Source organism: Rhinatrema bivittatum, chromosome 1, assembly GCF_901001135.1.
Source record: "Rhinatrema bivittatum chromosome 1, aRhiBiv1.1, whole genome shotgun sequence".
NCBI classification, from domain to species: domain Eukaryota; kingdom Metazoa; phylum Chordata; class Amphibia; order Gymnophiona; family Rhinatrematidae; genus Rhinatrema; species Rhinatrema bivittatum.
In genome coordinates this window covers 620,198,220-620,225,693 of record NC_042615.1, presented here as the reverse complement: position 1 = coordinate 620,225,693, position 27,474 = coordinate 620,198,220, and the positions used below count along the sequence as shown (strand labels likewise).

Sequence of the window (27,474 nt, the reverse complement as noted above, 5' to 3'; positions counted from 1 at the left end):
CCGAGTATATTTTCCCAGTGCCAAATGTATTGTTGATTGACTTGCGATGTGCAGGGAGAAAACTGGGCATATTTAATTTATTTTGTAGTACTGAAGATAGCACTTTTCAGCATGTCCTGGACCTAAAAGAAGGCAACAGGTGTCTGAGGGTACCCCACTTCAAGATGGAGAGCATTTGCTCTATAATGGTGGCAGTAAGGAAAGGCAATTTTCTGGCATCACTAGATTTGGGAAAGACCTATTTTTCTTATTTCAATGAGAACTTGTTTCAAGGTCTCCTTTGTTTTTGTGTTTTAGGCCAACACTTTCAGTTTCAGGCCCTGCCCTTTGGACTTGTTAAGGTGCTGAGGACTTTCACCAAGGTAATGGTGGTCATATCTGCAGCACTACACATGAGAGGGGATAACAGTTCAACCCTAATTGTATGATTGGCTCATTAGAACAAAAGCTGCCCAGGAGAGCCAGCAGGCCTCTGCCGTGGTAATCCAAGAAAGATTGGGGTGGGAACTAGCTAAAGAGCAACTTGAAGCCTTCTTAGTTGCTAGAGTTCTTAAGTGTGCTCTTTGATATACTGAAAGGTGCATGTACTTGCATCCAGGAGAATATCCAAGATAATAGAACAAATGAGGCACCCATGATATTGAACTGCTTCCAATTGCTGGGGCTAATATTAGCCGTAATAATAATTCCATGGACCAGGGCACATATGTGCCCATTACAACAGTTATTACTAGCCTGTTGGCTGCCAGCCTCCCAGAGTTGTGATAGTCACTTATGGGTTCCACGGGATGGGGTAAAAAACTTGAACCTCCAACAGGAACCCAGCAATCTCTTAAATGGAGCAGATTTAGAAACTCCTGACTGGGTTGTACTAACAATGGATGCCAGTATGGTTGGGTGGGGAGCATATTGTCAGGGCTAGATGGTTCAGGGGAAATGTTCGGAAAGGAAGCTCTATGGCCAATCAGACAGCGCCACAGCGGTGGCATATGTAAACAAGTAGGGGGGCACGTGCAGCCCCAGGCTTGCAGAGAAAGTGAGCAAGATACTCATATGAGCAGAGAAAAACTTGACCCAGTTGTTGGCCTATTGCTGAAAGGGAAAATAGAAGCAGATTTTTGCAGCAAGAGCAGGCTGGACTCAGGAGAATGGAAACTCAGCCAAAACAATTGTGGTACGATGAGGTCTACCAGTTATGGATTTAATAATGACTCAAACCACCACCAAGACAGACTGGTTCGTCTGTTGACGAAAAGAGGCAGAATCCAGAGGGATAGATGCCTTAATCCAGCTGTGGTCCAAGTGCAGGCTTCTGTATGCAGTCCCACCTTGGCCATTAACAGGCAATTGATAAAGAGGATAGAAAATCACCCCTCAAAGGTGGTATTGGTGGCCTTGGATGGGCCAAGGAGTCTGATGTATGCGGACTTAATAAGGTTGCTAGCAGGAACACCCCTGAAGCTTTCTAAAAGCCAGAGGTTGCTCAGGAAATGTCCATTAGCAATGGAGGATCCATCTCTATTTGGTCTTATGGCCTGACACTGGAAGGGACTAGTTGTGAAGCAGAGGATTCTTGCAGGAAGTAGTGATAACTGTGTTGAAGGCTTGTTAAAAACAAAAAAAAAAAACCCAACAAAAAAAAAAATCCTCAACTTCGTTAGCCTATATTAATGTCTGGAGGGTATTTGAGTCTTTTTGCCGGGAGAGTGGAACTTCTCCAGCAAAGGTGGATATTACTTGATCCTTGATTAGATGCCAAAATAGTCCAAGTGTAAGCTTTATTTGAATGGAGACATGAATTCATACAAATGCCCTCAACTCTTTGAGGGTGCAGATGGCAGCCGTATTTAGTTATAGGGGCCACATTAAAAGCACCCAGACTGACACACATTCAGATGCGGTGCACTTTTTGAGAAGGGCAAAGTGTAAATGACTTCAGAGCATTAGTAGCAGCATCTGTTGAGCCCTTGAAGCAAGCATCCATCAAGGGTCTGTCATTATAGACTAATTTCCTGGTTGTAGTCTTGACCAGATGCATCTCAGAATTTCAGACCCTTTCATGTAGAGAGCCCTACTTAGTAATATCCTCACATTTGGTCACCTGTAAGCCGGTGCATTCATTCTTTCCGAAGGTAGTGTCTCCCTTCCATCTGATCAGGCAGTGGTGCTGCCAGCTTTCAGAAAGAGGGACTGTAAAGGGGATGACAGAAATCTCCACCTATTGGATGTATGTTGGGTGATGATGATAAACTTAATGGTGACGAACCCCTTCAGGAAATCTGATAGGCTGGTCACGTTGTTCGGCATACCTTGAAAGGGAGACATGGCCTTCAAGGTTACGATAGTGAAATGGATCAAAGAAACCATTTCTTTGGTTTATGTAATCAATGGCAGACAAGTGTCTGCAGGGCTTCATGCACAGTTTTTGAGAACACAGGCATCTTCCTTGGCAGAAGCATCACCTGTCTCCCTAGGGGAAATCTGCAGGGCCACCACATGGTCATTCCTGTACTCCTTGTCCAAGCAATACAGGCTGGACATACAGGTAGATGAGGAAGCAGCTTTTGGGACTGGGTTCCGTAAGGCAGCCCTGTCTTTCTCCTGCCCAGCCTAGAGGGGAGCTTTTGTATCTCCCAAGAGTAACTGACTGATCTAGCAGGTGAAAAGGAAGGTAAAATGATTCTTACTTGATAATTTTCTTTTCATGAGTCCTGCTAGACCAGTCCAGGCCCCATCCAAGAATTCAGGAGCCACAAGCAGATTCACATAAGATGAATAGACTCTCTCTCTTCTTCCTTTCCTTACCCACTTTGTCCTCCCCTGAGAGAGGATGACCCCTCAAGGGATCTTGCAAGAAGTAAAAAAAAAAAAAGACAAAGAGAGGGCCTTGTCTTGCTTTTGCAGGAGGCTGCTGGCAAAAGCCTATGAACACTCCCCTTTTATGACTAGAAGTGAGGTCATGAAAAAGGGTGTGTCCTCTGTCTCTGACAGCTGAGGAATGGGGAAATCCCAAGAGTAATGGACTGGTTTAGCAGGACTCAAGGAAAGAAAAATATCAGGTAAGAACAATTTTACTTTTTAAATGGTTTATCAATATTACATGCATCAATTTTATTGCTTTCATTTTTATCTGAGACTTGAACCCATGTTACACAGAATTCTTAGTGTTCTAATTGTTTTGCTTGTGCATTTGTTAGAAGAGAAGCAGCAGACCACCCTTACGGAATGGTATTCTGCCCAAGACAACAATATCAAACCAGAATCTCAGCGACAGAGGACAGTGCCAGCTGTGCCAGAGGATTATGATCTGCTGGATGATGGAGGCGACACAGTGTTCAGTCAGCTGGTATGCCTTTCACCCCTCTCAGCTTCTAATGCTGTTTTCTTAACAAGTGATGTGGCCAGTAGCCATTTAAGAAATCTGTTAAGAGTTTGTCAAACTCAAGGATATCGGTCAAAGGATTTCTAGCTTTATAGTGTCTCTCTCAGCCAGGGTTTTCCCTGACAAATAACATCAACTTGTTCTCATAGGCTTATGCCTGTTGACTGATGTTTATCGATTGTCTACAAATGGAGGACTCTCAAACACCACTATTAAATAATCCAGTGCCCAGTGGGATCCCCTACCCCCCACATAATGCCTTTTTCCTTTCTGGTATTGAATTTATTTTTGTGTTTGAAAGTGCTGGAAGTATCTTCCCACCTGATGAGTTTCATTGTTATGGATTGGTACTCTTGTTCTTCAGAAACCTGCGCAGACCGCTGCCTGGATTTATCCAAAATATTAACACAGCAAGAGATTTGTTTTTAAAAGGAAGAGAAATCCTTCTTTATTACAGCACACTGCTGCAAATGTGATTTCCCAGTGGTTGAATGAATGTAAAATACTTCAAGAATGAGTCTAAGGATGTAAGGAATGATTTGTTGAGGCAAGAAAAAAAGGATGATTATTATACATCCTTGATTTGCTGTCTGGTGCTACTGCTGTGAAGTTTAGCACTTGCTTCAGAGAGGCTCTTCACTGTGGGCATAGAGTGCTTTTTACCGGGAGAGAAAATAAGTTCCAAGTTAATTTCTTAATGGCTCACATCTTTCTTATGGATGCATGGCCCCCCCCCCCCCCCAGGAGCTTGCTATCTGTCTTACTGTCGGAGAGTGCTGTTCTGTGCTGGGGGGAGCACTTTAGCTCACTGAAGGTTAGAAGAAACAGGAGAGCAAATGGCGGGCTGCATATTGTGAAGCAAACATTTAGCTACAAAATGTATGAGCTAATTTTCTCCATGCATAACTCCATTATATTAGTGCTATATACCTTCTGGGACAAATGCATCAACTCTAGTTCATGTTGAATTGCCTCTTTAATAAATGTAAAAGGCAGTATTGTAGGACTGGCCTGTGGCTCATTTGAAATGCTCTGTGTGGCCATGTTGTGGGATCTGAGTTCAGGTCCTGGCTTAGATCTTCTGCTTTCTGGGTCAGTCTCTGCAGCATCCACCGCCCCTTGGGGAGAGGAGAGAGGGAGTCACAGTCATTATGAAATGGCAAAATCTAGTGCTTGAATTGATGGCCCGTAAATGCAGTGTTTTGGAAGCACTGTTGCTACAGTGACTGGATTACAATTAGGTTGGAAGATGATATAATATTAGGGAGAAAAAACCCCTGGGTAGTTGTGAATGAATGCTCATGGTTCCAATGGAGCTGGAGGCCCAAAGGAACAGGAGGCCACTGCTGAGTTTAAAAAAAAAAAAAAAGGCATTTCTTAGCGTCCAGTCAGATGAATCCAGAACAAGTGGGTTATACACCTCTACCAGCAGATGGAGACAGAGCAGTACACATACCCCTGCAGTGACAGCCTATCAGTATTCTCCAACTCCAGCAGATGTTGGATGTGCATCTCCCCAGTGATGATTGCTTCATTTTAAAGAAAAGGAGAATTAAGGAATTAAATTTGCCCCTCTCCTGTGGTGATACCAAATGGTCCCTCCCACAGATGAGAATTCCTGAGGTGATTTCCATAGTCCCTCGGATGAGTGCCTTGGTCCGGTAGCTGGTTTCAGCTGGCATGGACTTAGCTGCTTGAAAAGCTGAAATGCAGCGGGTTCAGAAAGCTGAGCGTGGCGGTGACGGCACATGCTTTCTCCCCTCGCACCTGGAGACTGTCTTTGTACTCAGCCAGGTAAGGCTGAGCTCCGGTAAGTTTAAAAAAAAAAAAAAAAAAAAGGATTCTACAGAGACTTAGGAGATATTTTTATTGTGTAGCGCTTCCTCCTTCCCCCGGTCTCTATGCTCAGTGTGCTGGTCCAATGTTAATTCCACTCCGAGGGAGGTTGATGGACGTGGGCAGCCTAGTGGATTGAGCAGCCTCTTTAGGCTAGGTCCTGCTCCAAGGCTTTTCGCTGTGCGCCACTTGGAGGACCACAACGACATTTCATGCACTTTCTAAGGCTGCCCGCTACAGGATTGTCGGTACAGCATGTGTGTCTAGCTGTGCACCCAGGTTGTGCATCCAGTTTTTGGACGCACACTCAGGCCTTGTAGTCTGTGCGTCCACGTTAAGTGATACAGTAGTAACCGCTCGCTTTCCTCTGCACACAAGTAGTACTGTGTGCTTACATTTTTGGCGCACTTATTTTTGGGCGCCTAGGTTGAATGCGTATATAAAAAAACAAAACAAAAAAACCCCAGGTAGATACATGACTCCGGCTGCTGCTTAGCGCACTGTCGGCCATAATGGCGCCTGTACCTAAGAAGCCTATGCTTCTTTCTCTTTGCGCTGCTTGTCATTTTCGGTCTTCTTAGCCAGGAGTGCTCACTAATTTGTGCCAGCGCTGTTTGGAGGCTCAGGGAGAGTTGTCTTCCTCTGATTTCACTAAGCCTGGTTCTTCCCAGCTGGATGTGGGTCTGGGTAAAGACGAATCAGTTGGGGCACCTGATTTTGGAACTCCCCTAACTGGTTCCTCAGCAGGGGAAGGTAGCTTAGTGAGTACACCTCAGGTACCTCCTGGTCTGGGTACCTCTACTTTTTCATGGGTAGAATTTTTACAGGGGTTTCAATCCTTTCTTTGGGCACAGTCCTCAGGCCTTTCCAGTGCTCCCAGAGCAGAGGTGCAGGTAGGATCCTTGCATGGACCTTCTGTTAAGCACCAGAGTACTCCTAGAGCAGGCAGCGGGACCTCCGGATAGAGATCTGGATGGCACGGATGATGACAGCAATCCTGACTCTCTTGAGGATGGTGAAATTCCCCCCTGATTAGAACTGTATAAAACTATGTTAACTATTGTTTCATAGAGGTGAACTGCCAGCTCTGATTTCCTAGACCTTGAAAATGCTTGGAGCTCCTGGGGCAGATTCTGTGTCTGAGCCAAAGAGAAATCCCATTTGGTTTCCTTGCAAAAAGCCTCTTGTTTTTTCACCATGATGGAGGCCATTAAGAATTGATTGATCTTGAGTGGGGTGCCCCAGAGGCTAATTTCAAAGGGGGTTGGGTTTTGGAAGGCTTGTACCCTCTGGATCCAGTGGTAAGAGATGGCTTACGTTTTCCGAAGGTAGACGCACTTGTATGTGCAGTCTCCAAACAGACCCATGGGAGCGGCCTTGAAGGATGCTCATGATAAAAAGATTGAAACTATACTTAAGCAAGCGGTGGCAGTGATCTTACAGATCACTTCTTGTTGTTCCTTGGTGGCTCGTTCTTGTTTGCTTCTCTCCCAAGAGATTGATGACTCTGGGATAAACTCCAGGGCAGTTATGGAACCAGCTGCTGCCTTCCTGGCAAATGCAGGCTGTGATTTGATCCGCACTTCAGCCAGAGGGATGGCTTTGATAGTAGTGGTCAGGTGTCAGTTACGATTAAGAAATTGGTCGGCCAATGTGTCTAAGGCTCACGAAATTGCCCTTTAACAGCTCACTTTTGTTTGGCAGCGAATTGGGGAAACTGGCCAGTAAGTGGGGTGAATCTCCGGTTCCTTGTTTGCTGGAGGATAAGAAGCAGGCGCAGCCCTCCTTTAACATGAGAGGTTGTGGTAGAGGATCCAAGCGTTTTCGATCCTATAGAGAAGCGACCTTTCAGAGGACTTGACGCTTCGGTAGGTCCCAGTTCTTTCATCTCCGAAAACCCAGAAGAGAATGCAGGCTTGGATCGTGGAACCTCCCGAGCCTCCCAATAAGGGTTTGCTGACCCACCCTCAGGAACAGGAGATGGGGACACCTCTCTCTTTTATCAAAGGTGGGTCAAGATCACATTGGATCCATGGGTCCTGGAGGTGATACGAGAAGGATATGCGATGGAGTTTCCCAGTGTTCCTTGGGATGTGTTCATGGAGTCTCCCTGCCATTCCCCGCAGAAGAAGCAGGCAGTGGAAGGTTCATTGGCAAGGCTCCTCAGTCTTTGGGCTGTGGTCCCAATGCCCATATCTCAAGAAAATACGGGGTGATATTCCATTTATTTTGTTGTGCCAAAGAAGGAGGCTTTTTGTCCCATCCTGGACCTCAAAGGTATCGACTGTCATTTGCGAGTGAAGCATTTTTGCCTGGAAACATTGCGTTCTGTGATAATGGCTGTGCAGTCGGGAGAATTTCTAACCTCTCTGGATCTGTCCGAGGCATATCTCCACATTCCCATCCAACTAGAACATCAATGCTTCCTGCAGTTCGCAGTTCTGGGATGCCATGTTCAGCTTCGGGTACTGCCTTTTGGTCTGGTCACCGCTTCCAGAACCTTTTCCAAGGTAATGGTAGTAGTTGCGGCAGAGTTGAGAGAGGATGGAGTCCTAGTACACCCGTATTTGGACGACTGGCTGATTCACGCCAAGTCCCTGGAAGACTGGTGACTCGCAAGATGATTTTCCTGTTGTGGGAGCTCATTTGGGTGGTGAAACTGGCCAAGAGCAGTCTTCAGCCTGCTCAGTCATTGGAATACCTCGGGGTTCAGGTTGACACAAAGTTGGGCAAGGTTTTCCTGCTGGAAGCTTGAATTCAGAAGTTGCTGGTACAACTCTGTCTGTTGATGAACACTCTGCACCCAACTTACCTGCAGGTACTTGGCTTAATGGCGGCAACCTTGGAAGTGGTACCGTGGGCAAGAGCGCATATGCATCCTCTGCTGCGCTCCCTACTCTCTCAGGACTCTTTGATTTGGCTGCACTTGCCAATGGAGGTCTCCTCCCAACTGCAGTGGTGGCTGCAGGTGGATCATCTAAGGAGGGGAGTCTCCCTAGCCTCATTAGACTGGCTAGTACTGACAACTGATGCAAGTCTCCTTGGTTGGGGGGTGCACTTTCAGGAACTGACAGTGCAAGGACGCTGGAATGCAGAAAAGTCTCTCTGGAATATCAATCAGCTGGAAGCCAGGGTGGTCCGGTTGGCATTTTTACAGTTCGGTGACAGGCTGCAAGGTTGATAGATCCGGATAATATCAGACAACACAATGACTGTGGCTTACATCAGTCGGCAGGGATGTACCAAGAGCTAACGAGTCACTGGAAATAGATCAACTCATGGAATGGGCAGAAGTGCATCTTCAGATGATCTCAGGCTCACACATAGCAGGAAGAGACAACATAAGGGTAAACTTTCTCAGCAGGGAGAGTCTGGATACAGGAGAGTGGTGTTGTCAGACGAGGCGTTTCAGCTGATTCTGGACTGCTGGGGTCTTCCATTCCTAGACCTCCTGGCGACTTCGCACAATACGAAAGTTCCGTGATTCCTCAGCTGCAGGAGAGATCTGCAGTCATTGGGCATTAATGCCCTAGTGCAGAAGTGGCCGGAAGACAAGTTACAGTATGCCTTTACTCTATGGACTATGTTGGGCAGATTAGTTTGGAGGATCGAGCGCCAAATAGGGATGGTGCTCTTGGAAGCTCCAGATTGGCCCAGGAGACCGTGGTATGCAGATCTGCAGAGGTTCCTGGTGGATTCACCTCTTCAAATTCTGGTGCACAGGACCCTGTTGTGGCAGGGACCTGTCCTTCACGAAGATCCGACTTGATTTTGTCTTAAGATATGGCCCTTGAAAGGGCTTGTTTACTGAAGCGGGGATACTCTATAGTGGTGATTTCCATCTTACTGAGAGCTAGAAAGGTTCTCCACTTCCTTGGCCTATGTGCTGGTGTGGAGAGTGTTTGAGGCCTGGTGTGAGGATCTAGGTACTCGTCCTTCCTTAAACAAGATTCTGCTCATTTTGGAATTTTTGCAGGATGGCTTGAATAAAGGCTTGGCTCTCAGTTCCTTGAAAGTGCAAGTAGCGGATCTTGCCTGTTTCAGAGGTCAGGTAAATGGTGGATCCTGTCGGCTCAACCTGATGTGGCCCATTTTCTGAAAGGAGTGAACCAGCTTTGTCCTCCTTTGCAATTTCTGATGCCCCTTTGGAGTCTTAATTTGGTATTCGATTTCTTGGCAGGCCCTACGTTTAGACTACTGAGTACCCTGTCCTTGGGGTTACTGACCTTGAAAATGGTGTTCCTTGTGGCAGTTTGCTCTGTGCTTAGGGTTTCTGAACTCCAAGCTTTGTCTTGCCATGAGCCTGTCCTTCAGGTGACTTCAGGTGTGGTCAGCTGCATATTATTCCTTGCCTTTTACTGAAAGTGGTCACTGAGTTTCACTTGACTCAGTCCATCTCCCTGATATCTCTGGACAGAGAGAGAGAGATGCAGAGGAGTATCGTCTGTTGTGACCCTTGGATGTCAAGAGATATATATTGTCAGGTATCTGGAGATTTCTAAGCCTTTCCGGAACTCGGATCGCCTGTTTGTTCTTCACGGCAGTATTAGACAGAGAACCAGCCTTGTGGGCTATGATAGCTCGCTGGATTAAGGAGATAGTCATGGTTGCATACGTGGATGCAGGGAAGTCGCTACCTAGTCAGTTTAGGGCTCATTCCACTAGGGTTGAAGCAGTATTGTTGCGTCCGTCGGTCCTAGACAGCTTCGCCCCGTTTGCCTCACCTTGTTCACGGCTCCTCCCGCTTCCCTTGAGAACATGGCTACTGCCGCATCTGCAAGCCGCCCTCTCCGGCATCCCCGGAACGGCTATGGTGCTGCCTCCCGTCATGCTCCTCCTAAGGACCTACTAGGGTGCACGTGCGTGCTACCCTCATCTTTATTCCAACTATGGCGCGAACCTCTGGGGCGTCCCCCTAAAGTGACGTCACGCCATCCGGGTATTTAGCCTGCCCTTACGTGCTAGCTAATCGAGTTAACAAGGACTGGATTCGGATTTGGATTCGTCTGGTCTAAGCTACTCTGCCGCTTCTGTGCTGCCGCTGGAAGCTCTCTCTCTCTCTGCCTTTCTGGGTATTGACTAACCTGGGTACCCGCTCCTCAGAGGCCCTCTGCTTTATTTCAGGTGCCTTACAGGGATCAGGTACTCGCTCCTCGAGGGCCTGCTCTCCCTGCCTCGGTGCCAGTACCATCTACTTCAGCCTGGTGGAATCGCATACCTACAGCTACCATCTAGTGAGTAATCTAACCCTCGGTCTGTCTCATCTACAGCATTGCCTTGCTGGGAAACCTACACTGGAATTCCCCTATATCATCAGGGTGAGAAGGGTCCCCTCTGCCGAGGGTCCCGAGGCTGCTACATCCAGACTACCTCACTACTGCCACCTCTGGTGGTATATATCAAGCTGTACAATAAAAGATCTAATTCTGTATTTGTGCGTCCTGAGTCTAGCCCAGTACTGTGGCTCCCCCATGGGGCCCCTCCCCATGGGCGTGGTCATCTGCTAAAGTACCCAAGAATCCACCTATACACCGCTTAACCATAACAAGTATCATGGGTAGAAGTTAGATTGTTGTCCCCTGTTGACATTTGCCGAGCTACAACGTGGTCCTCCTTATACACCTATTCCAGGTATTATCGTTTGGATGTGCAGGCCCGGGAGGATGCGGCCTTTGCACATGCGTTTTTGACTGGACTGCGGATAGCCTTCCACCTTATTCGGGAGTAGCTTGAGTATATCCCATCTGTTCTGGATTTATCTGACTGGACGCTAAGAAATGAGAAATTACTACTTACCTGATAATTTCCTTTTCTTTAAGATAGTCAAATGAATCCAGCTTCCCTCCCGTGGCTGCCAAATGATTGCATTATGGTCCTCTTGTGTGACTACATGTTACAGGGATTATTGGTAAATGTTAATCCAGTCCCTAGACTTATGTTTATAGATTCTTGTCTGAGCTCAGTGTTTCGTGTTGGCTGAGTATTGAAATGGTTACTTGTTTTTAAAAAAGAATTTTGCTAGTCTGTCCACAGTTGCTTTTGAAGACAATACTGGCAGGCTGATGTCACTACAGGGGTATATGTACTGTGACGTCAGTTTGCTTCATCTCCATCTGCTGGTAGGAGTGCATAACCCACTTGTTCTGGATTCATCTGACTGTCCTAAAGAAAAGGAAATTATTAGGTAAGTAGTAATTTCTCAATGCTGCAGAACAGTGCTATTTCCTGATTTGAAGCTCTGACATTCTATATCATTTCTTCATTGAAATGTGGAAAAGGGCTCATGCATCACTGGAAAAATTTTTAAAATTTCTGGCATGTGTTAAACTAGTAGCTTCCTAAAGTGGAGTAGTGATCTAGTGGTTAGAGCAGCGAGCTGAGAACCAGGGAAGCTAGGGTTCAAATCCTGCTTGTCCCAACTGCTCTTCCTTGCCACCTTGGGCTAGTCATGTCACCCTGTATTGCTTCAGGTATGTGGAGTTAAGGGTCAACAAACGAGTTGTAGGTGAGACATTATTGGACTAAATTTATACCTCTGTGACAAGCTTTAAAGAGTTATCCTGTCTTCATCAAGTCAGTGAAGAAGCAGTGCCTTTAAACTGGGTTTAGTAGCACAGAGTACTCTAATGATGTATGCAGACAGCCTAAGACCTGTATGACTGTACTAATTAACACCAATGTAATTGTGTTGTTTCTTCACTGACCTGATGAAGAGAGGATAACTCTTGAAAGGTTGTCACAGATGTATTAAGTTAGTCCAATAAAATGATCTCACCTATAACTTGTTTAACCCTTAATTCCATGTATTCAAGTGGACTCACACGACAACCACAATTATTTCTTGCGTTAGGTACAAACTTAGGGCCCTGTTTACCATATTTTCTGGTGTATAAGTTGCACCGATGTTTTAGTCTCGGTCACATTGGTAGATAAGACGCACCTGTTTGTTCTTCGCTGGGCTCGCAGATTTGGCATAGTCGGGAAGCGAGTCTGCCTAGTGTCGTGTGAGTACTGGACTGAGCGCTCTGAGTCTCGTCTTCGGTTAGCAGGGCACGGATGCGCCAGTGAGAGAGAAACCTCGGTCGGCGGGGCACGGACGTGCCAGTGAGAGAAACTTCGGTTGGTGGGGCACGGACGTGCCGGTGAGAGAAACTTCGGTCGGCGGGGCACAGATGCGCCGGTGAGAGAGAGAACAAAAGCAGTATATAAATTGCACCAGTGTATAAATTTCGAAGATTAAATTTTTTGAAAAAAAACCCAAAACGCGACTTATACACTGGATAATACAATATTAAACATTTTTCCCATACACGCAAAATAGGAGAAAACCTTTTAGTAAATAGGCCCCCTTAGATTGTAAGTTTTCTGTGGCAAGAAAATGCCTACTACATCTGAAATGTAACTTGCTTTGAGCTAGGATTTGGAAAAGCAATAATCAAACCCAAATTCCAGGGAAGATGCCTTGGCTAACTGGCATTTTCTTAGATCCCACCTGAGTCTGAGAACTTATTGTTTTAAACTCATTTTATCTGTGCAAATACAGAATGTTTGTTATACATTTTCTTCTTACCTCCATACTTAAGTTTTGCAGAGAATAGTGGGGTCTATGGGGCATTGCCCCTGGAATGAACTTGAGCAGATTAGATGGTCCTTATCTGCCATTATGTTCTGTATAAGGCTTCTCTTTGAATACAAGTGGAGGAAAGGAGAAAAATACATTTTTGGGAATTTAGTATACTGTTCATTTGAAATGAGATGCTGGTTAATATTAAAAAAAAAAAAATTGCATTTAATAGATCCAGTTCAATTTCCTTAAACCTCTCAAAACAACTCTAGCGACCAAGCATTCTGACTGCACTCTGTCTACAGGAACCATGTTTACAAGCAACTCACCTCAATCAGCAGAAGCAAATGTGTCTTCCTGCATCTCCTTCCTGAAACCCTCACCCAGCCCTCTGGCTGTCTCCCTTAGACTTTAAAAAGCAAAGATCCCACATCCACTAAAGTAACCTTTCCTCAGTGTCCATTTGTCCATGTTCATCTGTCCTCAATGTCTGTTGGCTAGAGTGAAAGTGCCATAAAGCAAGAACTGTCTCTTCTGCGTGCGTGCACAGTGCTGCATACATTTTGTAGCACTATAGAAATGTTTAATAATAGTAGTACTATATAGTTTCAGCATAATGTGTCTTATCTAAGGGGGCAGAGATTGCCACTAAAGTATAATAAATAGAGTTGCATTAGACAATTTCAGTGATTAAGAGCCTTTTAATAATTTTCATTTATTTTGAAGGCAAGTGGTGAAGTATAAAGTGGTTCCCTCTTTAGAACATCTTTTTAGTTGGAAGTCGCATGGTCTGAGGCTAAGAAGCTTGTGTATGCCTGGTAGTGGTAATGAGAGAAGTACTTATCCTGTTTGTTAAATTATTAGAAGTTATTGGTTTTTTAACCCTCAGCTTTAATTAGGAAAGATTTAAAATAGCTGCATGTTTTGTTCTAATGTTTTTGTCTTTTCAGACTGAAAAAGATGTGAATTGCCTGGAGCCATGGCTGGTAAAGGAAATGGATGCTTGTCTCTCTGATATTTGGCTACAGAAAGATGTGGATGCTTTTGCTCAGTTGTTTCATCTCATTTTAACTGAAAATGTCAGTGGTAGGTTGCTGTTACTATAGTTTTTTGTTTTTTTTTAGCCGACTTTGTGAAGGAAAAGAAAGCCTATGAGATTGCTGTGTATGTGTGAGCATTTGGGTTCCTGTCCACACAGGATTTTCAGGACATGTCAGGGGGAGACATGAGGAGTCTGACGGGGGTATATGTGTGGGTTGGTGTGTGTTTTTTTTTTTTTTATTTTAGATTCACGTGTCCCAGAAAGTAGGCTCCTTTAATTGTGAGTGAAACTTCTTATTTCATTTCTCAAAACATTTTGTATTCTGAGTTACAACCGTAACTTTGTGTCTGAAAGTTTTAATGCCTAGAATTATTTGCTTCAGCAATATTATGTAACATTAGAAGTGGGACAGCTAATATTTTGCAATCCTGTCTACTACTTAAACAGAAAGTACCAACACATTTAGTTTTCTTTATTTGAGCTCTTCAAAATGAATCTGCATTTTCCTAGAATTTCCCCATTTTGACATGTTTCCTTCCCCTCCAAAAATTAAGGTTGGTTCCATTTCAGGAAGAGCTCTTGTCTCACAGAAAATTGCTGGTAATTGACTCACTCTGATAAGATACCGAGACCGAGCAGTTCTCGGTGATGCCATGGTGCCATGAGATGATTCAGACCTGATTTTCTTGCAAATTTACATTTTATTGAGAACAAATGTAACCGTATTTATAGTACAGACAGGTAAATATGACTGTTCCTTTGCAATTTAGGAAACTAAACCAGTAAGGCATAGTATAAAGACCTCCAAAGAGGTATAATAATGGAATAGCCTATTACGATATTGCAAAGGATGTGAAACACCAGGAAAGGCAGTACAGGAACTGATTAGAAATACAATGAGAAGACTGATTTGGTGGCAAGTGCTGTTCATTCTTCCATGCAGAAGGTCTCTTGTTTGAAGCTTGGATCAGGTTTTCTGCTCCTCGGGTCAATTGGAGCTGGGGATGCTGTGGAGGCAATGTTCATAGCCCCTGTGGTGGGGAGGGAGTCATGATTGTCATTAAGGGCAACACTTGTTGGCTGGATTTAGAATCCATCATACAGGATTCCAGAAGGGGCCCTGGTTCATCGCTCCCGGCCTCAGGGCGGTTACTGCAGTGTTCAGACTAGGAACAGCGGGAGAGTCTATTAAAATGGGGGAGAAATCCCTGGGTCGCTGTGAATCAAAGGCTCATAGCATCATGATCTCAGCACTGGTTCCAGTTGAGCTATGAAAAAGGACGATCCACTAGGTAAAAAAAAAACAAAACAGAAATAAACAGACATCTCTTTGTGATTTATACACTAACAAATACTAGCATCCTGAATTTGCAAAAGTAAATATCCAGTCACATTACTAAGAAAAATAGTAATGGAGCCAAAAAGGCATGGAGGGGGGAAAAGGCAGGGCTGAGATGGAGATTCAGTTTGAACTTTCAGGGTAGTATGAGGAGGATTTTTATAGAGGACAAAAGAAAGAAAGGAGGGGTCAGAAACTGAGTCTAGTATATATACCATGGTTATAGAAAGTCTACACCTCTTGATCATTTTTGTATATTTTGTTGTGTCCGTGCATCTTTTTTTCACTCACTAACACACAATACTCCACACCTTTCAGGGCCAAAAATATTTTGTTAGGGGACCAAGCAGATACCTATCCAAAAAACACAACTGAAATCCAATTGGATAAGTCTCCTCTCTCTCTTTGTTAATACGTTGTGGAAGCACCTTTGGTAGCAGTTAAACCTGGGAATCCATTGAGAGAGGTCTCCACTAATTTCGCACTCTTAGATTTGTCGATATTAGACCATTCTTCTTTATAAAACTGTTCAAGCACTATCATGTTCCTTGGGGAGTGTTGATGGGCAGCAGTCTTCATCATGCGACAGATTTTGATTTAATTGAGGTCAGGGCTCTGACTGAGACACTCCAGGCCATTTGCCTTTTTGCCCCTTAGTCACTCCAGTGTAGCTTTGGTTGCATGCTTTGGATTATTGTCGTGCTGAAAGGAGAACGTTGGCCCCAGTTTCAGCTTTCCTGCAGAGGACAGTAGGTTTTCCTCAAGGACTTTTCTGTACTTCTCTCAGTTCATTGTGCTTTTTATCCTGACAAGTGCCCCACTCCCTGCCGATTAAAAGCATCCCCATAACATGATGCTGCCACCACCACGGTCATCATGCGTAATAGCAGGGATGGTATGTTCTGAGTGCTGTGCTGGGCTGGGTTTGTGCCAAACATAAATAATCCTTTGCTTTCATGCCAAAAAGTTTTATGTTACTTTTGTCAGCCCCCAAAACTTTTTTTGCCACATGGCTACGGTATCCCCTGCGTGTTCTTTGCATATTTCAAATAAGATTCAAGGTGGACTTAAGTTATGGCTTCCTTCTTGCTATACTACCTTAAAAGGTCAAATTTGTGGAGTGCTTGGGATTTTGTTGTCACATGCACACTTTGATTTGTCTTGGCCCTGGAAGCCCGTAACTCTTTCATAGTTACAATATATCCAAAAGAGCATCTGATGACAATGTATTGTTTTAAACCTAACGTTAGTAGCTGGTTAACAGACCACCCACCATACCACCCAAATAGTAACCATACTCTCATTTTAGGTTTCACTGTAAACTGGATCTCATGTAATCAATGCTCCAAATGTATTCAGCAAAAACTCAAGTTTTTACCAACAAAGGCAATGCTGTGCAAATATTTTCTGTATATAAATACTTTTCACTAATGGACCTCATGTAGTGGGCACTTAGACTGCACCAGTGAATGTGGTGTCCTACGTCTTATGAATGAAACAAGTGCCTGTGTATTTTATTTTTATTTTTTTGCAATATATTTATTAAATTTTTCAACAATATAAGTAGAATACAGTCGTCATATAAACCAAGAGGTGGCACAACGAACAAGCTCACATTTGAAGCGATATAGAAAGATTCTTGCTCCTCTTCTATAATTCTCTTACAATAAAGAATAAGAAAAGAACAAGAGAACAACTCAACTCCCTCCCACTTTCCCCACAAGATTTCCAAAGACAAAATCTAACAGGAGATCATGGTACCCATTAACATTCTGGTGAGCTGGAGAGGGGATATCTTCGTATCCTGATAGGAAAACCGATTGAGCTGAACCTCAATTGGAGTGACTGGAAACCACTATTCTCTCGCGTGAGTGGTAGGGGAAAGATAATCAAGAAATTTGCTCCACATAGACATCATAGCATTAAAGCATTTGTGAGAACTCGCTTTTGCAGAAAGAAATTCAAAGGTAAACAACTTCACCATACGTTGAAATCATTGATTCTGTTGAGGACCCGCAGTGCCCACCCATTTTGATAGTATAACTTTTTTCCCTACCAGACCCGCCTTCCTTAGAAATAAATTAGAGTTTGGCTGTAAGGCCTTAGTGGTAGACTTAGACAATAACCACCGCTATTACTAGCAACTGTAACATGGAATAGACTTAGTTTTTGGGTACTTGCCAGGTTCTTATAGCCTGGATTGCCCACTGTTGGAAACAGGATACGGGGCTTGATGGACCCTTGGTCTGTCCCAGTATGGCATGTTCTTATGTTCTTCTTCTTATGTTCTTAATATTTTACTTCAACTCTGTCGTACTTGGTTCCAAAAGGATTGGATGACTACACAAGACCAGAAAAAATGAAAATAATCCCCAGGGCTCAAGTTGCATTTAGGGCAATTAGGGGTAGTAGATTGTTTAATTAAAAAAAACTTTTATCAGGTGACCAGTAAAATTGCCATAAAAATTGAAACTGCATTTCCCTGAGTAGTTTGTTCTCAGCAAAGCAATCCCTGAAAACTTGGAAGGAGAGTCTAAACTCCGGCCATTTCTGCCATTTATCATAAATGGAGTGTAGACTCTCCAAAAACTGAATGATCTGTAGTGACTTAACAAAGGAGGACACTGCTGGCTTTCGTTTCCTGTCCCTAATGAAAATGTCCTAAAGCATCCTAGAGGAAGGAGAGCCCTGAAAGTGAGTGTCAAAGGCTTTAACAAAATGCCTAATCTGCAAGTAAGAATAAAATTCTTTAAGTGAAAGGGAGAACTGCTTCTGTAATTCTTGAAAACCAGAAACACCCCGTTACGAGGTGGGAACAGAAAATATATAAATGCAACCCTTCTCCCACACCCCCCATCCCTGGAGCAAACATGCCGTTATTAGTAATGCTCAATAGGGAGCTGAAGGATAGAACATAAATATAGCAATGCTCGTCTATAGGAGTCTACTAAGAGATGAGAGTGCAACTCTGACGCTATCGGGGCCTCCTTTAATTGTGGTAGACTATTCAAGGAGGATATTCTATACCAACTCAGTAAGTGTGCTTGGGGGACATAATGTGAGGTCCCTAGAATCTAATCAGTGAGAAATTGTAGCATGCAAACCAAATTGTACTGTCTTAAATTTGGACAAACGAGGCTCCCCTGTGCCACTGGTTTAGCAAGGATTTTCAGAAATAACCTGACTCTCTTTCCGTTCCATAAAAATTTCTGAAGAAATGTATCTATTTCTTTGTGATCTCTTTTTGTTAACCAAATAGGTAAAATTTGAAGGGTATAGAGCCATCGAGGTAGAATCATTTTTTTTTTCAATTTAAAGATTTTATTAATCAAACTTTCCATTGTAATAATACAAAAAAAACAAAACAAACAATGTAGAAAACCACATGTGGTACATAATCACATCAAGTCTCAATAAACATAAGTTTACAAGTTTGATTGTGATTTTCTGTTGTTTATCTCCTCCTTCCCACCCCCCCCCAATTCTCTTTACTGCTGGATGCAGCTATACTTGCTGCCTATCGAATACTATAATCACAAGGTCCATAACATGAGGGATCATGGGGCGGTTGATGTTTTCCTCTATTGTTCATATGTGCTCCAAGTTTTTGCAAAATGTCCCAAAGACTTATGTTTGAAAGCAGTTAGTTTACTGAGTCAATATATTTTATTCATTCGCATTTTGATATCAATTACTTGTGGAGATGTAGAGTCCTGCCACTTCCTGGCAATCTCACATCTAGCAGCCATACATACAAAACGGACAAGCATACTGTCATATTTTCTGTCCTTAAAATAATCTACATTTAGCAGGGCATTGGTTGTAACAATACAGGTGATGATAAAATGTCTTTCGACCATTGATATACACCTTCCCAAAGCTTTATAATCGCAGGGCATTCCCACCATAAATGCAAAAAAGGCCCTTTCTACCACAGCCCTGCACCCCTTCCAACAATCTTCAGGCCACTGAATATTTATTTTATGTAACCGTGTAGGAGTCATGTACCATCTATATAGTGTTTTATACCCATTCTCAATTAATGTAGCTGATAATAGATCTCTCCCTGTAGTCTGAAATATATGAAAGTACAGAGTAATGCAGATGAGAATGAATTTACTCAATCCTACATTTAAGAAGTAGTATCTCAAAGAGATAGTAACTCAATAATATACCTGGACTTGACCAACATTACTCAAATAATGATTTTATTTATGAAATTGTAACCGAACTTTATTGGCACCTGTTAGAATGTACGATATCCTAGATTTACTAACCTTAGTCTATGTACCTATTTGTAAACCGTTGCGATGGTATATAACTTAGCGACGGTATAGAAAAGTTTTTAAATAAAATAAATATCCACCCACATATCCTTAGTAATTTCATATCCCAAGTCAGTTTCCCAAGCTTTCATGTAAGCAGGTTTAGCTGAGGGATCTCTATTTAAGATGACATATATTTTAGATAGGGTGCCGGAGATTCAATCTGCATATTGTTTCAAAATATGAGACTCCTTGTGTAAGGTGACTAGCTATGCTATTATGCTTTGCAAAATTTGTAATTTGTAAATATGCATACATAGCTGAATCCGAGACGTTATAACATTCCTGTAAATCAGAAAAGCTATGGAATCCATGTATATTCCATAAGTGCTCCCATCTCTCTATTCCCTTGGTTTGCTAGTTACAGAAGTCTGCGTTCTCCAAACCAAGCCTGAATTTATTATTATGGTAAATAGATGTACTATGATAGTCTCTTGATCCCACCAGTACTTTCTTCCATTTATGCCAAAGGGCTAATGTTAATAGTATAGATGGTGGTATATTCCGGGGGATATCACCTGCCTCCTTGGGTTGCCATATCAAGAATCTTAGAGGAATATGATATGGAAATGTCTGTTCAAAATCCACCCAGGCTTTCTGCTGTCCATGTCTATGCCAATCCACTATTGGCCTGAGATTAGTCGCTGCATAATACTATGTTATCCAGGGATTCCCATTCCTCCCCTAGGTTTAGTTAAATACAGTACCTTTTTAGACATCCTAGCCGTTTGCCCAGCCATATGAATCTCATTAATTTTGCCTGCCATTTTTCTAAAAGGTTCGATGATATCTGTATTGGTAGCATCTGAAACAGGTATAAAAAACCTGGGAAGTATGTTCATCTTGATTACCGCTATTCACCCTAACCATGATATGTGGTAGCAATTCCACTCTTCCAAATTTTTTGAGATATTGTTAAGTAGTGGTGCAAAATTCAAAGAAAAATAATCTTTGACACCCAAGTATATTCCCAAATATTTTATCTTATGGGCCGCCCATCTAAAGGGATATATTTCCTTTAACAATCTTTCCTGTTCCTGAGAGACAATGAGATTCAAAATCTCTGATTTGTCCCTGTTAATTCTGTATCCTGAAACCAAACTAAATTTCTCTAGTTCAACTACTGTCAATGCCAGAGAGTCTTTCGAGTTCCTCAAAGTAAAGAGGACATCATCTGCAAATGACAATTTGGATCAAAAGGTTCCCAACGTGACACCCTGAATTGCTGAGTTTTGTTGTATTTTTATAGCTAAGGGCTCTAAAAATATATCATATAATAAAGGTGAGAGAGGGCACCCTTGACTGGTACCTCTGCCCACTGGGAATAGATCCGAATAGCTCCCATGTACTTTAACGCAAGCTTTAGGGTCTAGATAAAGCGCCTGAATCCAGTGTATGAAATGCTCCCCAAATTGCATTTTACAAGGAAGCCGAAAAAGAAAAGGCATTGATTAGCGAGATTGGTCAATAGGATCCGCATAATGTGGGGTCTCTTCATGGTTTGCCTATTATGGTAATGCCAGCTACATTAGTATGTGGTGGTAATGCTATTCCCTCCCATAAGGAGTTATACATATTTGTTAAGTGGTGTTACAATGTCAATCAATTTTTTATAGCAAGTATTGGAATACTTATCCATCCCCGGGAGATGTACCCCCTTTAAGGGCCTGAATTGCTGCTTTCACCTCTGTCAGGGGAATCTGTCAGGGTTGGAAGGTTAACCGAATTCTGGTAATGATCTATTCCATCCTTAGTAATCTGAGTATTCGGGCTTTGTAATTTAGCATAGAACTCGAGAAAACGTTTACAGATATCTTTATTCTCATATAGCAGTTGCCCATGTTTATTCTTAATTTTGGTCACATTATTTTGCATCATTCGTTTTTTTAATTTGTTGGCTAGACGTTTCCCAGCTTTGTTACCTTCCTCAAAGTAGTTTTGTTGAATGAGTTCCAGGGCATGAGCAATAGCCATTGTATCCCAGTTATCTATTTATTCTCTACATTGCTTTATTTGCTGATGTATTAATGGGGATAGTGAGGTCTGATGTTGTCGTTCTAAAATTTTTAACTGAGTAATATATTCCTCTCCTTTCCTTTTCTTAAGATAGGAGGCTCTAGATATAAAATATTCATAGACCTTCCCATAGCAGAGTGGAAGTGACCTCACCTGTATTATTTAGCTTCAAATAATCATCAATTTGCAATTTAAGCTTTCTTAAGAAATTATCATCACTAAGCAGCGAATTTTTGAAAGTGATCCAAACTGCTGCATGGTCTGGATCTATATCCGTTTATTAACCTCTTTTCTACCAATAGCATATCAATTTGTGAGTCCCAAGCCCTCCCATTCAGTAAAAATAAAACAAAAACAAAAAAACCCCAGCTCCTACTAGACCCCCAGCCCGCACCCTAGTCCACTCCCCTATCCCCTCATCCCCTTTTGAAAAATGGCCTCTGCTAGAGCCTAGGGGTCCCTCTGGGCTCCTACTGGACCACAGGGAGACTTTGAAATGTAAGGAGGGGGTCCAGGGAGTGGGCTGGGATAGGGTCCACTGAACCATCATTGATCCTTTTGTCTATAACAGGGGGTGTGGAGGGTCCACTGGCTCATCAGGGATCCTTCTGAGTGTGAATTGGGGTCCAGGGAGTGGGCTAGGGTGGGGGATCCCGGCCTCCTGGCCAATGGAGGCTGAATGTTTGTTTTTTTTTGTTTGTTTGTTTTTTTTTTCTGAAGGGGAGGGATTGAGGATGTGACTTACTCCATTCTTAAAAAGTAAATTAAAAACAAATGTATGCAATGGCCACGTCCAAGAGTGGCGGAGTGGGACAAGTGGGTCTAGGCAGACCCTGGGGTTTTGCATTCCTCTCGGGGGGTGGCCCCTTTAAGACAGGACCCTGGGAACTTTTGATGTGCGTTAACATCCCGAGGATCCCGGGGGAAATTAGTTACAGCTCTTGAATTATAGCTAACTTCAAGTCAAATAACACGGCTTGCACATTTTTGTGCAAACTTATTTGATTTACCTAGTTTTGGGTATTAATGAACTCTTTAACATGCATTTCCATGCTGATGAGCTCATTTAAATATGCACAGTGCTGGGGCTCAAATGTGAGATATTTGAAATATCTTGCATTATCCCTGCACTGGGCCATTTACCTGTTTTTTCTCGCAGTAAGTAAATGGCCTAATGCGGCTTAATGAATGAGCCTTTAAGATTGTAAACTCTCTGGGACAGGAAAATATCTACTGTACCTGACTGTAACTCACTTTCAACTCAGACTTAGAAAGGTGAGATATCAAATCCAGAGATATTCTCGCCTTGTTTCATTGTTGTTTAAAAATTAATTTTCTTTGTCCAGTGGGGCATCTGTAAATTATTGACTTACGAGGATAAGGATTTTTATTTTTCTGCTTTGCAGCTTGTGATAGCAATCCTTGTAGTAAGCAGGAACAGTGACTGAAATGGCTATTCTTTCTGCTGAGCTGTGGTTTTGTTGACCGTTAGCCATATTTCCTTGTGTACGGGTGAAGCTGTTGGTTATTACATATAGAGTTCGTGTTGTCTCTATAATGTTTGTTTTTGTAGTGTAGGTGCAGTCATGTGATTCACTGAATCTGCATTTGGTTAGGCTAGGAGGTTCTTGAGCAGGGCAGCCCACAGCTCTGAGTTTGGTCCCGGCCTTTGGTAGCATGAGCTGCCTGACTCTGGTGGGGGCAGGGGCTGTTTGGAAGTGCCTCAGATTTCTTGGAGAAGACCATCCTACTCCTCAGACAGACATTTGGAGGGGGAACCAACCACTCCAGAATCTTCTAGTACCCTTGGACACAAAAGGTTTGCCCACTCCCTGTGTTTGACCCTGCTATCAAGCTGCTTGTGCAGCTACCTACACTAAAAGGCTTCAGGAGAATAAAAATATTAGTGACTCTGAGATCTTTTTATTAGTCATACATTAATTAAGAATGCTTTCCATGCCATACAGTATAGCTTAAATGCTCTGAATTGTTAATTGAATGAAATGATTTACAACATTTTTGCTATAGGAAATTCAGGATTCTGATTTTTGTTCAGTTGACTACAGGCATAGTGAAACCAGTGCAACTCCTCTGATGGTCGCTGCAGGCCGGGGTTTCTCAAGTCAGGTAGAGCAGCTAATCAGCATGGGGGCCAATGTTCACAGCAAAGCATCAAATGGCTGGTATGTGTTTTTTTTTTTTTTTTTCCTTACTTATCTGCTTCTATTTTCTTTAACTGATTTTTCTTTCCAGGTTGTAGTGCAAATTTTGTAAAAACTGTAGTTATAATATTGATATATTAGCAACAGGGCTCAAAGAGTGGGAGTCATTGGGGTCCAGTCTGGTGAAGGGACAGTTACTAGCAGCGTCCTCTCTAATATCTTTCAGTGATTTTGGGGAAGAGTTAGACATGATATGAAAATTAGCAAGAGCGCACACATGCCAGAAGGGATATGTAAGATAAAAGATAATTTAAAAGCAGAAATACGATCAAGGCTATAGAAATCTATTGGCAGAATAAAAATCAATAGTAATTATAGCATGCCCTTTGTTCCAACAAATTCACATTTGCCAAATAACAGTTTTTTAATTTTTAACCTCAAAATTACATTAATTATTCCACACTCATATCTTTTATCCACACCCTATATTCTGTTCATAAATACTAGTGATCCTTGACAGTTCCCTAATATATAACTCAAGATCTTTTACTTACAGGAAACCATTTTCCTCTCCAGTTTATATCATCCAGTATATCATGTATGGAGTTTCTCAGTCCTGGGATAGCCAATCAATAAACTTATCCCGTACTGCAATTAAAAAAATAAAATAAAATGGTGTACTTTGTGAGCTGGTATCCTAAACAACTAGAAACTCCATTTCCATAATTCGTAATGCCAACAACATCCACAGCATTAAAATAGGCACAGATTTAACAATCCAATGTATCAATATTGCCTTCCTGCCTGCTATGAGACTCAACATTGCAGACCTCTTATTGGCTCTTTTATGCATGGTTTCTCCAATTGTTCCTCCAGTGAGAAACAGAATTCTATCAAACTGGATCTTATATCTCCCAATCAGCACCACTACATCTTATCTATTGACAGAAATGGCATATTTTAATACATTCCAAGAAATTATGTACCATATTTCTTGTTTGGTTGTCACTTAGGGCATAGTGATGAATTTAACCACCCTATTTTAAAACCACTATATTGATCAGTATAGGCTCTTTAAACTGCATTTCTTTCATTACACTGTCAACACTCTAAGCAGAAACTTGTTTTATATCATACATTACAATTTCTATTAAATCCTCATTTAACTTTTTGTTCCAATATGTTATGATAAGTTTTAAAATGCGTTTGTGGCCTCAGCATTTTAATCGGGAAAAAATGAAAACTCATACATTTGGGATACAGAAATCCAAGGACCAAATACTTTTCGGAGGTGAAGAACTAGCAGTCAACAAAAGGGAGAGTCCTGGAGTAAGGAGTGATTTAGGGTGATTATCTCTGATGACCTCAAAGTATCCAGTAAATGTGGCAAAGCAATTAGCAAAGATAATAGTATACTTGGGTACATAAAGAATGTTATTGGTAGTTGAAAAAGAGAAGTAATATCACCTCTGTACAGGCCTCCGAGAAGACTCTACCATTTATTTATTTATTTATTTTTAACTTTTATATACCGACATTCTTGCATTAAATGCAAATCATGCCGGTTTACAGTGAAACAGAAAAAGCAGGAAAAAATTCCTTAGTCAAATACAATGAAACAGCTTAGTTAACAAAGGAAACATAAAAATAAATTTTTACATATACACAAAGGTTTGCACGAAGGGATGCACAAAGGGGAGAGCCCCTTTGTCGCGCCCCTTTGGCGCGTGACGCCCGGTGTTGAGGCTGTCTTAACTGTCCGATGTTAGTGACGTCATGGGGGGGCGGGTCTAATGATCGCAGCACATACATCGCTGCTTCTTTCCAGTTCCAGGTGAAGATCAAGCTGTTTCCTTCACTTCCCCTTCCATGACTGTGGGGTGAGAAGCGCTGCAGGGTGCCCCTTGATGTTATCTGGCTTCCCACACGCGACGACTGGTGTTGAGGCTGTCTACCATGAGAACATTTATTCATTTTATCTTCAGTAACATAATATTGCTTGTAGTATGCAATCAGACTCATAAGTGGCAGTGAAAGAAGACATTGGGAGCAGAGACAAATGCTACTTTTCGAGCTCAGTAAATTCTGGAAGGAGCAGTGGCATTATTTCCTTTGGTTTCTCTCTACCCATTTATATGCAGATTAAGGCAGCCTTGGATTAAGACTACAATACATTACAATACATCCAGAAATTAGGTGGGGTTTTTTTTTAGTTCACATTTTTTTATTAAAAAGAAAAATACATCGAAAACATGTAAGACAGATAAAATAGAAGATTATTAGTCCAACAACATCTGCAGAGAATAATTTGATACCAGATCCCATATTTTTTCACAAGTAAACAAAGAGCTTGTATGTTCAGCTGCCATGAGCTCATATTTATGAAATAATAACAAATTCTACCATATATTAACATCCAGTTTGGAGTTATCGATCCAATGTATAAGTATTAAATATAGAACAATTGAAATTCAAATATCATATAGTTTACAACCCCATTTAGATAATACTATTGGTAGGACAAAGGACTTCAATATAATTGGTTTGAAAGATAAAGACACTTTCATACTAATCACATATTTTGGTCCAGACTGCAGACAAAAAAAAATAATTAAATTACTACAATAAAACAACATATGAGTCAGTGTCCTCCATGTTTCAATATCATTTTTCACTTTTATCTCTGGACACTTTCTCCAACTTTACTGGTGTCCAAAGCACTAGAAATTAGTTTTTAAAAAAATCTGTGTAGAAGCATAGAAATATGATAGGCCGTATGGTCTTTTTCTGCTATCTAGTCTGCTCATCAGCAGAACTGCTCAGCTTTATAATACCTACTACTCTCTCAGAGATCCCCCTATGCTTGTCCCATGCTTTTTTGAATTCAGATACTGTCCTTGTCTCTACCACCTCCACTGAGAGGCTGTTCCAAGCATTCATCACCCTTTCTATGAAGAAATACTTCCTTAGATTACTCCTGCGTGTATTATCCCCTTTCACCCTCATCCAATGATCCCTCAGTCTAGAGCTTTCTTTCCATTGAAAGAGGCCTGCCTCCTGTACCTGGAAACCTTGGAGGAATTTAAATGTTTCTATCATATCTTCCCTCTCTTGCCTTTCCTCTAGGGTATACATGTTCAGATCTTTAAGGCTGTTACCATGTGCTTGAGAATGAAGATCACTGACCATTTTAGTACCCACCCTCTGCACTGACTCCATCCAGTTTACATCCTTTTGAAAGTGCAATCTCCACTGTACTATACACAGTATTTTAAATGAAATCTCATCAGGGACTTGTAGAAGGATAACATTATCTTCTTTATTCTGCTGACCATTCCTCACCCTATGCAGCCAAGCATCTTTCTGGCTTTTGCCATCGTCTTATCTACCTGTTTGGTCATCTTGGGATCATCAGATATGATCATCCCTATATTGCGTTCTTGTTTCGTACATAGAAGAATTTAACCCCAGATTGTACTGCCCCCTTAGATGGTAATTTTTAAACTGGCACGTTCGTTGGCCCATGCCCAGGGCTGTGGCCATTTTATAACATATGCGCGTATATACTTGCATACTATAAAATAGCCTGACCACGCACACTTGTGTGCGCAAATGCCGCTTGTATCGCGTAAGTGGGGGGATTATAAAAGACACTTGCCAAAGTCATTACCAGTTTTACCAGTTCATCCGGAATAGAACTTCCAAACCCCCCCCCTTGCCCCTAGTTCAGTAGCCTCCCTTCTCCCCTGTTAGCCCCGACCCTTAAAACGCTGCTGACCTATCTTTATTACTTACATGTCCTCAGTAG

The 27,474-nt window shown here is 42.3% G+C and overlaps 1 protein-coding gene across 1 annotated transcript in view; it reads left to right on the top strand.

The window, feature by feature from the left end:
• Positions 1-27,474, top strand: part of YTHDC2 (YTH domain containing 2) — a 237,604-nt gene that overhangs the window by 72,190 nt on the left and 137,940 nt on the right. The window contains 3 exon segments of the mRNA XM_029571517.1: positions 3,198-3,346; positions 13,733-13,868; positions 23,561-23,687. Of these exon segments, the coding sequence (XP_029427377.1) occupies positions 3,198-3,346; positions 13,733-13,868; positions 23,561-23,687 (412 nt within the window).